Raw genomic sequence first — 13,324 nt, 5'->3', positions numbered from 1 at the left:
TGGTTCTTGAAGAGCGAAATAGCATTATTTTTTTGAGCTGGTACTTGGTGTAAAAACTTTGAAAACCACTGAGTTCAATTCTCAATAGATGTCCGTCGCCAATCAAAGACAAATGCCCCGCTTGTGTTAATTATTTATGTATTTACATTTTTTTTGAGGGGGTAAGAAATGTCCCCAGACGACAGACAAATCCCGACTGGAGTGTTTAGTCAGTTTGGAGTACCCGACAGTGCAAAGCTGTGAGCCAAGTGAGTGTGATGATGCCACTTCTGTTGCCAAACAGTGAAACAGCCTGTGGTGGTTTGCACGGGCTGCCAGGGAAGCGCATCTGTGCATGTGTCATTCTGCTTTATGACGAGCAATTAGTCAGGATGATTATGCATGTGTGGTTTTATCGACCCCTGAATTCCCTCAGAGGATAATTCTGGGTGATGTCAAAGCGACGATATAAGCTAAGTGTTCCTATAAAGTAATCTTCCCGACAGATTTTTCACACTGGCAGAGGCGCAAATCAGGATGTTTAATGATGAAGTCCCGCAGCACATTTGTCATTGTCTCTGTTCTCTTGTGTTAGCCTGACCTTCAGGGGCTCTAATCATCATGCGATCATTCGATCTGACGGGTTGCAAGTTTCTAAATATGACGCGGCAAAAGCAGCTGTTGTTGTTGTTGAGGCTACTGTGTTAATTAGAGCAATGTTTGTAAATTTAGACTCATCGTGTCCACGAAGAGAATGGGCACTGTATTGTATTGACTGTATTGTATTGTACTGTATTTTATTGTATGGGGTTATGCTGATTTATAGTCATAGGCAGCTGGGAAAAATAAGGTACAGTGATACCTCGGTTTATGAACCCCTTGGCTTACGAATTTTTCGGTTTACAAACGTTAAATTGATGACAATTTTACCTTGGCATACGAACTTACCTTGGCATATGAACTTTTTTTCGTACACGGAGCTGCCTCAATGAGTGATGTGTCTTTCGCGAACAAGCCCGTTCTTCTAACAACAAAATGGTAGCCGACTGTTTTGTCCTCTGTTCCCCGCCCCCAGTCTGCGGTTAAAGCCAAGAAAGCAGCAGTGAGGGGAGGTGGTTTAAACATTAAAGAGACAGGCAGACGACAGTGAGAGAGTTTCAACTTTGATAGGTCAGATATTCAGAGTGTAGACTGCAAGGTTAAAATATCACATCAATCAGGCTCCACAAACAACCCACACAAGCCATCTGTACACTTGATGCAAAAAGCTATCAACCCAGCTAAACACAACACAATTGATGAGGAACTTAATAAAATTATCACAGAGAAAGCACCAACAAGGGAAGATTCATCAAGATGATGAAAGAAGAAGGATACGTGTTTAATGCTAATGAAACCGGCCACTCCATTCCATCAAGCCATCAACTACCATCACAAAGGTCAATAAAACGACTTTATTATATAGTACAGTTTATTTCTTTAATTATAATACCATAACACATTTATTATACATAAAATAAGGTATATTTTGTGTAGTTTTAAGGCTTAGAAAAGTAGAAATGTATGTTTTATGGGGACCTGGGAATGGATATTATCATTTTAATGGTTTCCGATGGGAAATTAATTTTTGGGATACACACTTTTCGCCTTACACACTGTCTGGGAACCAATTAAGTTCGTAAGCCAAGTTATCATTGTAATTGATACATATCCTTCAGGTGTGTCAAACTTATTTTTTTGCCGCGGGTCCTACTGTAGTTTGGGTTTCCTCTTGATGGACATTTTGAATTTCGGGAAACCATTAGAATGTTAGTTTTATTTGGAAATGCAATCTTCTTTTTAGCATTTGCATATAAATTAGTCTTTTTTTAAACCAAGTGCTCTTTTCCCCTGCTTCTATGTCCTAAGTGGGATGATGACCATCCGGTGAGCTGAAATGTAAAAGATAAAGAAGAAATACTGTAAACAGCACGGGCATCCATCCATGTTTTCTTGACCTTAATCAGGTCAGGGGTGATCTGGCGTCTCTCCAAGACTTTGAGTGAGAGGTAGGGTGCACCATGAATTGGTCGACAGTCAGTCAGTAAGTTGTTACATCCAAACTGACACACCGAGGTGATGAAAGAAGTAGCCGGAGAAGCGGAGGGAATATTTGGTGTCTTTCCAGCTTCCCCCGAAAGCGGAGACTTAAACTGGATCGCTCGGTTGCCTCTTAATCCCCAAACAAGGAGGATAATGCCGATCAGTTACCGTTGCGCCGAGACTGAACATAGAATCTCAGCATATTTTTGTTTCTTTTCATTCTGTTGGCAATCCTGCAAACATTCCTGATTAAATCCTATCTCCAGATGTCTTGCAAGGGAGGAGAAAATGATTTTGTATGGATTTGCTACACGGGCGCCCTCGGTCACGTTGCTTCCGGCTAATTGAGTTTCCATGCAGGAGGGCATTTGACTTGATTCGAAAAGTCCAGTAGAAACATGGACAGTGTGTGTGTGCTTTTTGCATGAGGAAAAAAAGCGATAAAAGGAAAGTCCAGCCAGGTAGCCGTGTGCACATCCAAAGCTATTCTTGGGCTGCGAGCGGAATGAATTCACAAAGGGAGATCGAAGGGAGTGTGTGACGGGCGTCACAACAGTGACTGTCTTCATTTCCACGATGCTGCCGTATTAATGAAGACGAGACGCGTGGATGTGTCTTTTTATTTCTTTTATTTCTGCAACACAGTATGGCAGAAGGGATGGGTGAAGTCGCATGGGTTTCGTCTTGTGATTAACCTGAATCTCCTCGAGATTGTTCTGGAAACTATGGGCGGGACATAGTGCCACACTGTGCGCCGTTGCGTCACTTCCTTCATAATTTAATAATCTAAGTGCACAACTCCGTTACATACACCCCCCTTAAATTATGCAGAAGTGAGGCAACATACACACGGCTACCAACAGGCAAAATAGACAAGGTTATCGGGCAAGGATGTACAAGAGTGCTGTCTAATTATGTTACTCATCTGACCAGCTACGTCAGGTGACTGGAGTAAGGGATCTGTCGCCGGTGTGTCAGGGTCTGTGCGCTCGTCGGAGATGCACTGTACTGGGTCTGGGAAGGAACTCTGTCCCCACTAACATAAGTGGCCTCAGCTTGAACCTGCCCACACCCCTCTGTACAACCTACACCACTCTGGATTACACTACACAACTGTTACACGGTTGGGAAGCCTCTACCTCTACCAACACACTCATTCAAAGGTGTGCTACTTGTTACTTGTAAGGAGATCATTCTTAGACTTAACACACAAAAACACGTACATGAAAAAAAACACACTAATTGCAAAACAGCAGGTAGACAATTAACACTCTACATGTATTTTCAAAACGGGGGTCGACACACCGTCCACCGAGTGATGGGACTGCACAGCGTCTTCATTGTGCAGCATCGCGGTCCCGGTCCGAAGTGGAGAGTCACTTGTGATCCGGGTCACGGCACCAATGTGACGGGCGTCACAACAGTGACTGTCTTCATCCCCACGATGCTGCCGTCTTAATGAAGACGAGACGCGTGGATGTGTCTTTTTATTTCTTTTATTTCTGCAACACAGTATGGCAGAAGGGATGGGTGAAGTCGCATGGGTTTCGTCTTGTGATTAACCTGAATCTCCTTGAGATTGTTCTGGAAACTTTGGGCGGGACATAGTGCCACACTGTGCGCCGTTGCGTCACTTCCTTCATAATTTAATAATCTAAGTGCACAACTCCGTTACAAGTGGATATCCACAAGATGGATTTCAATCCTGTTCTATGGATGCGCTTTACTTATTTCTCAGTTTCCAAATTCATTCCTTTACATTCTCCCCATGGCTCCTTTTCTCTCTGTCTTCTCATTTCCTTCATTATTTCTTCTCACCATCTTCTCAGATTACAGTAAATACTCTCCTGAATTCCTCCGCTTCCTTTTTTTCCATGTTTTCTCTCATTTTTTTTAACTCATTCACTGCCAGACGATGTGCAAAAATGTGGCCACTGCAGTGCCAGGGTGTTTGTCATTTTCACTCAAATTGTCGGGCCCAAAGACTATTGAGTTTAAGGACTACATAAACATTCAATGCAGCGTAAGAAACCTTAGACTCTCTTCTTTAATCATAAAAAAGAGTTAATTTCTAAGTTATGGGTCTGCAGTTATCTGAGCTTGAAATGGGGGCAGCTATACAAAATACAATACAATACATATTGATTTATATAGCGCTTAACAACAGCGGAAGCAGTAACAAAGCGCTAATATGGACAAAAGGCAAATTCTGCCCCCTTATGGAACGGAAAAAAACATTGCTAGATGTCTGACCAGGGCTTTATCCGTCTACTTCCCGTCTCCTTATTGGCCCTCCCCCATCCCGTCTTTTCTTCATCTCATTCCACTCCACTCTTTTATTTTTATGTTATCATCTCTTTTAATCCTCTCCACCTTCTTCCTCTAATGTCCTTTTTTTCATCCTCCTCTTCATCTCATCTTCTCTTCTCATTTTCACTCGTCCTCACAAGTATTACTCAACTCCAGCTTGCATCTCTCTGCTCTTGTGGACTGTTTTGGCAAGATGGTAAAAAACCCTTCCGGGTGAAAGATGTCCCTCTGAGATGGTTGTGTGTTTTTTCTGCATGGCAACATAATGCTCAAGCTTTATGACATACACATTTAAAAGTGTTTTTAATTTGTAATGCAGCTTTATTTCCTTGCCTGGGGGGAGTTGCAATCCTTTTGAATTTATTACAATCTGTTGTGATGAGCAAAATGTGTTGCATGTCTCTTGTTTATGAATATATTAATATACACTGATACCTCGGCTTACGAACTTAATTGGTTCCCGGAAAGTGTGTGTAAGGCGAAAAGTGTGTCTTCCAAACATTAATTTCACTTGGGAAACCATTAAAAATGATAATAAGCTGTTTCCAGGTCCCCATAAAACATAATTTTCTACTGAATACGCCTTAAAACTACACAAAATATACCTTATTTTATGTATAATAAATAATATTGTATTGTAATTAAAGAAATAAACTGTACTATATAATAAAGTTGTTTTATTTACCTTTGTGATGGTCATTGATGTGGTTGCCTCTTGATGAAGTTGCCATGCTTTCTCAGTGATAATACCCTCACTCACAATGGATCCTGCTTGCTGCTTTTCGTTATTCCAAACAGAAAGTTTTTCAAGCTTTTCTATTGCCTGAGACCATTGTTTAGACAACACAGAAACACCCTTAGCGACACGTAGCAATGGTCGACTGAGCATACTGGTACTGGGACGCTAAGTCACACAAACATACACCTCGTTCGTGTTTCTCGATCTTTTGCTCCACCGTAATTTTATTTTGTGTCCTCTTTGGCTGAATACAAGCCTGTGGTGAAAAAAAAAAAGCAAAAGTATCCACTCGATAACAAACCACGTCTGCACTGAGTGCACTGAAAGAAACTGGGTGTGGAAAACTAGTCCGCCAGCCATTGTGGCACTCTGTGTATTTCCCGAAAACTAGTTCGTATGCCAAGATATTCTCGCGAATTTAATGTTCATAAAGTGAAAAGTTCGTTAGCTAAAGCGTTCGTAAGCCGAGGTATCACTGCATATAAATATGAATAAATATACATATATTGCTCTTTTGCCTATTGCTATACGTTGCTAGCATAAATACAAACAGCATTGGTATTAAATCAATATTATGCAAAATAATCACGAAAGTGATCAGCATCATTTCGCTCATTTATACATTTCAATGAGCAAGAGATTCAATGGATGAGAGTTTGGAAAAGCAGTGAAAATGTTTAACTGCAGTCTGATTGTTTGTCTGTTCAGTTGGACGGTCCTTAAAAAGTGAAGATAAATCCTTCCCGGCGGTTACTCGAGCTCCAGCTGTTCAACTTTGTTGGGGTCGTGCTCTGCTTCAAGACATGACCCGGGCTGCCGTGCCCACCTGCCCCAGTTGTCAATAATGCTGTGTCTCAAAATGTCTTGAAAAAAAAAGCTTAGCTTAGCACAGCACGGACACCGGATGAGAGGCTTCATTCTGGCCCTGCGTGTTTTCTGTTTATTTAAGTCCGTGTGTGCGTGTGTCTGTGTGTGTGTGTGTGTACATGTTTTTACTGCGTGAGACTGAACAGGCCTCGGATGAGATGAAAAAAATTAGTCTGGGGAATCGATTGCAGAAATGAGAACAAGCCGGCGGATGATAAAACAATGTGTCTGTTTTGTGTAGCGTGACAAATACACACACACGCACACACACACACACACACACACACACACACACACACACACACACACACACACACACACACACACACACACACACACACACACACACACACTTACACTCCATTGGGTCATCTCAGGACACAAAACTTTCAGACCATAACACAAGAGTCATGTTTTTCATGATCAGGAATTCAGACGACATTTTTCACATTGGAAATGAAAAGGCTTCACCTCCAGTGAGGGTGAAGGGAACAAAGATGGAGCAATTGAGGTTGAGTCACGTTAGCTAAAGCTTCGATGAAAAGGTTTCTTCAGCCGTCATCTGTACTTCTTTGAGGGTGTCAGACGTTTCGCTTCTTATACAAGAAACTTTGTCAGCAAACTAAAGTATATATATATATATATATATATATATATATATATATATATATATATATATATATATATATATATATATATATATATATATATATATATACAGTAAAGTCTCGTTATATCGATATTCAAGGGAGTCCGAAAAAATATCGATATAACCGGGACTATCGATATATCCGACCCTGTTTGCATGTAATTTTCTCCATGCGTGCATAGAAATAGTATCGATATAACCGGGACTATCGATATATCCGATATCGATATAATGAGACTTACTTATATATATATATATATATATATATATATCCCTACTGTCCAGACATGGCGGTGCCGGACTCTGCTATGATAGGTCCCTCCTCTCAGGTTGGGGGGGAGCAGAGGACTACTCCCTGCCGCTCCACTAATTGTTCCTATTGTTCTGACTAACAACTGTCCTGATTGCCCCACTTTCACCGCTATCACCTCATCAGTATTCCTTATCCTATTTTGCCTGAGTAGGCTGTTGTACGAACGATCCAAAGTGAACCTCACCCCACCATATTGGTTTCAAGAAGGATTTCGCTGTTTCATGAAAATCGCTTCTTTTACTCCCCTTTCAAACCATCTATGTTCTCGGACTCGTCACCAACTCAAAAACAAGTCTTCCGGAATATTCAGAGCAAGTCTTAAAACACAAAATATAGCTTTATGCGGTGGAATCTTTGTAAAATACACTCAATAGAAGTCATTTGAAGCGATTTGACAAATTATGGACACAACTTGTCCGGAGACGTCGGTTGTCCTTTAATGCTTTAGTATATCCGTCCCAAACATTCCCTCGAAATGCTCCTGGCCCGGCCCCTCCATCAAATTGTAGAACCCATTGTGGCCCGCGAGTCAAAAAGTTTGCCCACCCCTGCTCTAGAATCAAACCAATGGCTTCAGATTCGGAGAAGATGCTTTCTTGTTACTCATCCAGTTATGAATATGATTCAAATAGTTCTGAAGAGGAAAGCATAAAATAAAGCATAGAAGTCCTTCTGCATCAATTCGAGCAGTCAGCACTCCAATGTAGCCATCCATCCATCCATCCATCCATCCATCCATCTTCTGCCGCTTATCCGGGGTCAGGTCGCGGGGGCAGCAGCTTCAGTAGGGAAGCCCAGACTTCCCTCTCCCCAGCCACTTCTTCCAGCTCGTCCTGGCGGATCCCGAGGCGTTCCCATGCCAGCTGGGAGACATAGTCTCTCCAGCGTGTTCTGGGTCGTCCCCGGGGTCTCCTGCCAGTGGGGCATGCCCGGAACACCTCACGAGAGAGACGTACCGGGGCATCCTAATCAGATGCCCGAGCCACCTCATCCAATGTAGCGTCCCAGAAAATTCACAAGATGGTGCCCAAGCACCGTTGGAAATTGGCTGATTTGTCTGCTGGGAATTTGTGTCAACTAGGATCAAATAGTAGTCTTAACATACAATGATTCACCATCGTGTTATTTATGTGTTTTCCCTCTAATTTCGCCATCAACACGAAGTTTTCAGACCAGACAAAGTACCCACAATGCATTGTGCGTCGTTTTCTCTGTCAGGGGCGTTCCAGATGTGACGTCACGTCAGGCATTGTCTCGAACTCGAAAACAACCTGAATATTCAGCGCGAGTCTTAAAACGTGAAATATAGCTATATGCTGTGGAATCTTATTGAAATACGCTCAGTAGAAGTCATTTGAAGTTATTTTACAAATTATGGACACAGTTTGTCGGGAGGCGTCGGTTGTCCTTTAATAAACCCGCTGTTGTTATTCAGACAAGTTGTTGCCATGGTGCCAGACCGGTTCTAACCCCACGCTTTCATCGCAGCTTGGGCCACACAAATACAATACAACAAAACATCCTTTCTGAAGGTTGTTTGCTTGTGTGTGTCGCCTCCAGGTTCCCACGACTCCTTCAGCTTCTACATCGACGAGACGTCTCCCGTGGGCCCTGAACAACCTGAGACGGTGCAGAACTTTGTGTCGGTTTTCGGCACGGTGGCCAAGAAGCTGATGAGAAAATGGTTAGCCACACAGACCATGAACTTCAACAGCCAGCTGGAGGCTGGCGTCCGTTTCTTTGACCTGCGCATCTCCACCAAGCCCCGTGACCCCGACAACGAGCTCTTCTTTGCGCACGGCCTCTTCAGTGCCACGGTCAGTCCACCTTTTCACCCTATATCAGCGAATCACTTATCGTCATGACGAGTATTTTCACGGTCATGATGAAGTAGTAAGGTAAACCCATTTGCAGAAGAAAAGGCAAACCAATGCCACGGGAGTGATCTTTCAAACGTGTTTGGGCTGACAAACGCAAACATAAAAGAACTACAAGCAAGATAAAAGAGCAAATAAATAATCAGTCCAAAAATCAAGATTAACTCATTCACTGCCATTCACAAATTCATTCGGGTATTGACAATATGACGACGAGCGCCATTCCCGAATTTGTTCGGGTTTTGGTTTTTTTCTCTCTTGCCGATAAAGCGCTGGCCAGACCTCTGGCGGTCTTTTTTCCCTTGCACAATGGGGCAGCATTTCCCTTTTTTCCATGTTAGCGCTTTGTTCCAGCTTCAGCTGTTGTTAAAGCGCTATACAAACCAATATGGATATATTGCATTGTATTTTGGACAGGCACCCTCATTTCATGCTCATATAACTCCATACTCATATAATTTAGCAATTAACTATTTTTTACTGATGATAGAAGAGAGTCTAAGGTTTCTTGCTGCATTAAATGTTGATGTAGTCCTAAAACTCAATAATCTGTGGGTCCTGGCATTGGAGTGCCAGGGGTTTTGTCATTGTCACAGTGGACACATTTTTGCATGTCTGGCAGTGAATGAGTTAAAAAACAAAACGGATCAATCTATCTCTGTCAATCTATCTCTATCTATCTATCTATCTATCTATCTATCTATCTATCTATCTATCTATCTATCTATCTATCTGTCTGTCTGTCTGTCTGTCTGTCTGTCTGTCTGTCTGTCTGTCTGTCTGTCTGTCTGTCTGTGTCTCTGTCTGTGTCTCTCTCTCTCTCTGTGTCTCTCTCACTCTGTGTCTCTGTCTCTCACTCGCTCGCTATAGCAACATGCATTGCTATATAATGTAGTTTTGTCGACATAGCTTAGCATAGCTACCTTTCTTTCTCTCTTTCTGTCTCTGTCCATCGATCTATTTTTATGTTGTCTGTCTGTCCACCTAACTATATCTAGCTTTCAAGCTATTCACCTTTTTAAACATTTTTATTTCACATCAGGTCGTGCATGAAATGACACCCTTGCCAAGTGAGAATTATTATGCAAAATTAACTCCCATAACTACCTTGACATTTTATCCTATTTTCTAGTAATGAAAGCTTGAGTCCTAATGAAGATGTTCAATTCGGTGCTGATTCAAATTAAGACAAATGGTCGTCTGTGCGCTGCCGTCTGTTTTATGAGCAGTTGATATACCTCAACAGGAAATTTAATTTCATTTTCAATTGAGTAATGCTGAATATACGGAGTGTGGCCACACTGAGCAGATGTATACCTACGTATATGTTGTATTTTACGATGTGTAAGGCGCATCTAAAAGCCTTGGTTTTCTTCAAAAGGCAACCTTGCGCCTTATACGCAGGTGTGCCTTATATGTGAAGTAATATTGAGCCACAATAAGTCTCGGAACTACTGTCAGCAGCCACCAACTCCATTTTCCCCCGTACAAGAAGTAGTGCGTCACCCCAGCCACTACTGTAGCGCCTTATAATGTGGTGCGCCTTATTTGGAAACCTTTTTCATTCATTGAAGGTGCACCTTATAGTCTGGTGCAAAAAGTTGGAAAAAACACATTATGATTATTATGACTATTATGATTATTTGTTGTCATTTCAAGTAGCCGTCACCTCCTTTCTCGATACATTAGAATGCATTGGCTATTCTTCACCATCAGGATTATAATATTGAGCTATCTATCTATTAGCTGACTAGCTATGTCGCTAGCTATCTGGCTGGCTATCTATTAGCTATGTATTACCTAGCTTTCTATCTATTTGAGTAATTCTGGGTTGAGTGAACGCTGGCGCGTGTGGCTGCCGCTGTTTACCCACAGAAAACCTTATTCTGTGACCGTAAACTGACCTTGAGAGTTTTGAAAGGCGCTTATAAATGAAATGTATTATTATTATTATTATTGGGGATGCGCCTTATACTCCGGTGTGCCTTATACACCGGAAAATGCAGTACTCTCACAATTTGATGCTCATCCAAATTTAGATGTCTAAGATTTGTCTGAGGTTTGCCAGTTGTTCTCCATTGTTTGGCTAATTTCTTGAAATATAAATGACACTCTTAAAGGACAACCGACACCATTTTTTTGCTTCCTAACTGACATCAGAAAAAAGTTTTATAGCATCTAAAATACCCAAGACACGCAGGCTGATATTTTTAGTCAAACAAAACACCAATACAAATTATTTAAAGTGTCCCAAAACCACTTCAAAATAACCTCGGAGATGCAGTTTCAGAAGGTCCCGCCACCTTGTTCGTGACGTCACGCCAGGACGTCTTGCCTTGCTCTAGAATCAAAACAATGGCTTCAGATTCAGAGAAGATGCTTTCTTGTTACTTATCCAGTATTGAATATGATTCAAATAGTTCTGAAGAGGAAAGCGTAAATGTTTGCAATTGATTAAAGATGTCCTCCCGTATCAATTCAAGCCAGCAGGACTCCAATGTAGCGTCCCAGAAAATGCACAAGATGGCGCCCAAGCTCTGTTGGAAATGGGCTGATTTGTCTGCTGGGAATTTGGGTCAACTAGTATCAAATAGTAGTCTTGCAACACACAACAATTCAACATCGCGTTATCTCTGTGTTTTCTTTCTAATTTCGCCATCAACACGGATCAACACGAAGTTTTCAGACCAAACAAAGTACCCAAAATGTATTGTGTGTCGCTTTCTTGGTCCAGACGTCAGGTCAGGCATCGTCATCAACTCGAAAACAAGAATATTCAGTGTGAGTCTTAAAACGTAAAATATAGCTATAGTATATGCGGCGGAATCTTTGTAAAATACGCTCAGTAGAAGTCATTTGAAGTGATTTTACAAATTATGGACACAACTTGGTCATTGGTTGTCCTTTAAACGTAAAAGGTCATTTGGCCAAACAGTCTTACACCTGTGCGCAACAATATCGCTATTTTGCAAAAGCTCATATCCCTCCCAAAATTGTTCACACATGTTTCAAACGAGATTGTTTTCTCATATTAGTCAGTACAAGAAAAAATGCAAACATGGTTCTCAATTCCTTTGCTTTTCGCCAAAATAATTTGGATGGTTCAGCACAACACCATAGACTTTCACAGCTTTGCTGCTGTGAAATGTAAATTTCTCCACTGCGAGACTAATAAAGGCAAATCCAATCCAATCCAATCCAATTACCTGCAAAAGATCATATATCTCCCAAAACAATTTCAGAATCAGAATCAGAATACCTTTATTCGTCCCACAATGGGGAAATTTGCAGTCCACAGCAGCAATTGAAAAGGGATGGAGTTGGGGTGGGGTGAAAGGATAGAAAACAAGATATTGTAAGCATGACAAAATTAAAATGTCAACTGTATACTGTGCAAATGTAAATGTGCAAAACCGTTCCATAAGAGAAAACAAACTGTACATAGTGCAGAATCAAGAAATGCATTTTGATATATTGCAAAACCCCACATTTACAAGTGTCCAGTTTTGTTTTTTTCCTTTTTCTTTTTTCCACATGTGATCATTGAGAATTGTCCATGTGTCAAAACTAAATTCCTTTCCAATATAGACAGTATGTCTTCTCCAGAATGCATTATTCCCTTTGTATTGTGTAAGCACTGCTAAGTCAAATGTGCATATGTGTTGCAGTTCTGTAGATTTCCAAGAATGGCAATTTAAATGTTAAAAAAACAGGGCACATATTCAAGATTTTCATAATGAATAATGCATGATTCGTCAAGCGATTGCAGGAGGCGGATCGTTCCGGTATGTAATTTTCTGCTGATTCAAACTATGATTAGCGGTCTGCCCTAGTTTTAAAAGAATCCCTTGTACGTGTTTTTTTTTCAAGGTGAGAGAAGGATTGGAGCAGATCAGCAGCTTCCTGTCATCGCACGCCAGAGAAGTGGTGTTCCTGGACTTCAACCACTTCTATGGCGTACAGAATCTGCACCATGAGAAGTTGGTCACCATGTTGAAGGACGTTTTTGGAGACAAACTCTGCCCAGTTGTCTTTGCCCAGGAGGTATGACACTGATTATGATAAACTCTTTAAAGTCCCTGTCAAGTGAAAATAAATGTCTGTTGAAATAGCGCAACGAAGAGTGTTGTCAACAACTCTGCTAAATTTGAATTCAGAAAAAAAAATCCTTAACCCGTTTACTGCCATTCCCGATTTTTTTCAAGAATTGAAAAGCATGACGTGGAGGGCCATTCCCGAATTTGTCCGGGTTTTGGTTTTTCTTGCGCGTGTGCCGATAAAGCGCTGATCAGACCTCTGGCAATGTTTTTCACCTACCACGAGGATACAGCATTTCCCTTTTGTCCATGTTAGCACTTTGTTACAGCTTCAGCTGTTATTAAAGCGCTATATAAATCAATATGTATGTAATGTATTGTATTCTGGATAGCCACCCCCATTTCAAGCTCATATAACTCCAGACCCATCTAACTTAGGAATTAACTATTTTTTCCTGATAAAAGAAGAGT

General features: G+C 41.3%; 1 protein-coding gene across 2 annotated transcripts in view; it reads left to right on the top strand.

Moving 5' to 3' along the window:
* Positions 1-13,324, top strand: part of plcxd3 (phosphatidylinositol-specific phospholipase C, X domain containing 3) — a 30,934-nt gene that overhangs the window by 4,617 nt on the left and 12,993 nt on the right. For both annotated transcript variants that reach the window (XM_088993850.1, XM_088993851.1), the window contains exons 2-3: positions 8,500-8,756; positions 12,687-12,860. In XM_088993850.1, the coding sequence (XP_088849976.1) occupies positions 8,500-8,756; positions 12,687-12,860 (431 nt within the window). The remainder of the gene's footprint in view (positions 1-8,499; positions 8,757-12,686; positions 12,861-13,324) is intronic.

This window comes from Hippocampus bargibanti, linkage group LG04 (assembly GCF_051943395.1).
Source record: "Hippocampus bargibanti isolate YZ-2025 linkage group LG04, ASM5194339v1, whole genome shotgun sequence".
Lineage (NCBI taxonomy): Eukaryota > Metazoa > Chordata > Actinopteri > Syngnathiformes > Syngnathidae > Hippocampus > Hippocampus bargibanti.
This window is presented reverse-complemented; position numbering and strand designations above follow the sequence as displayed.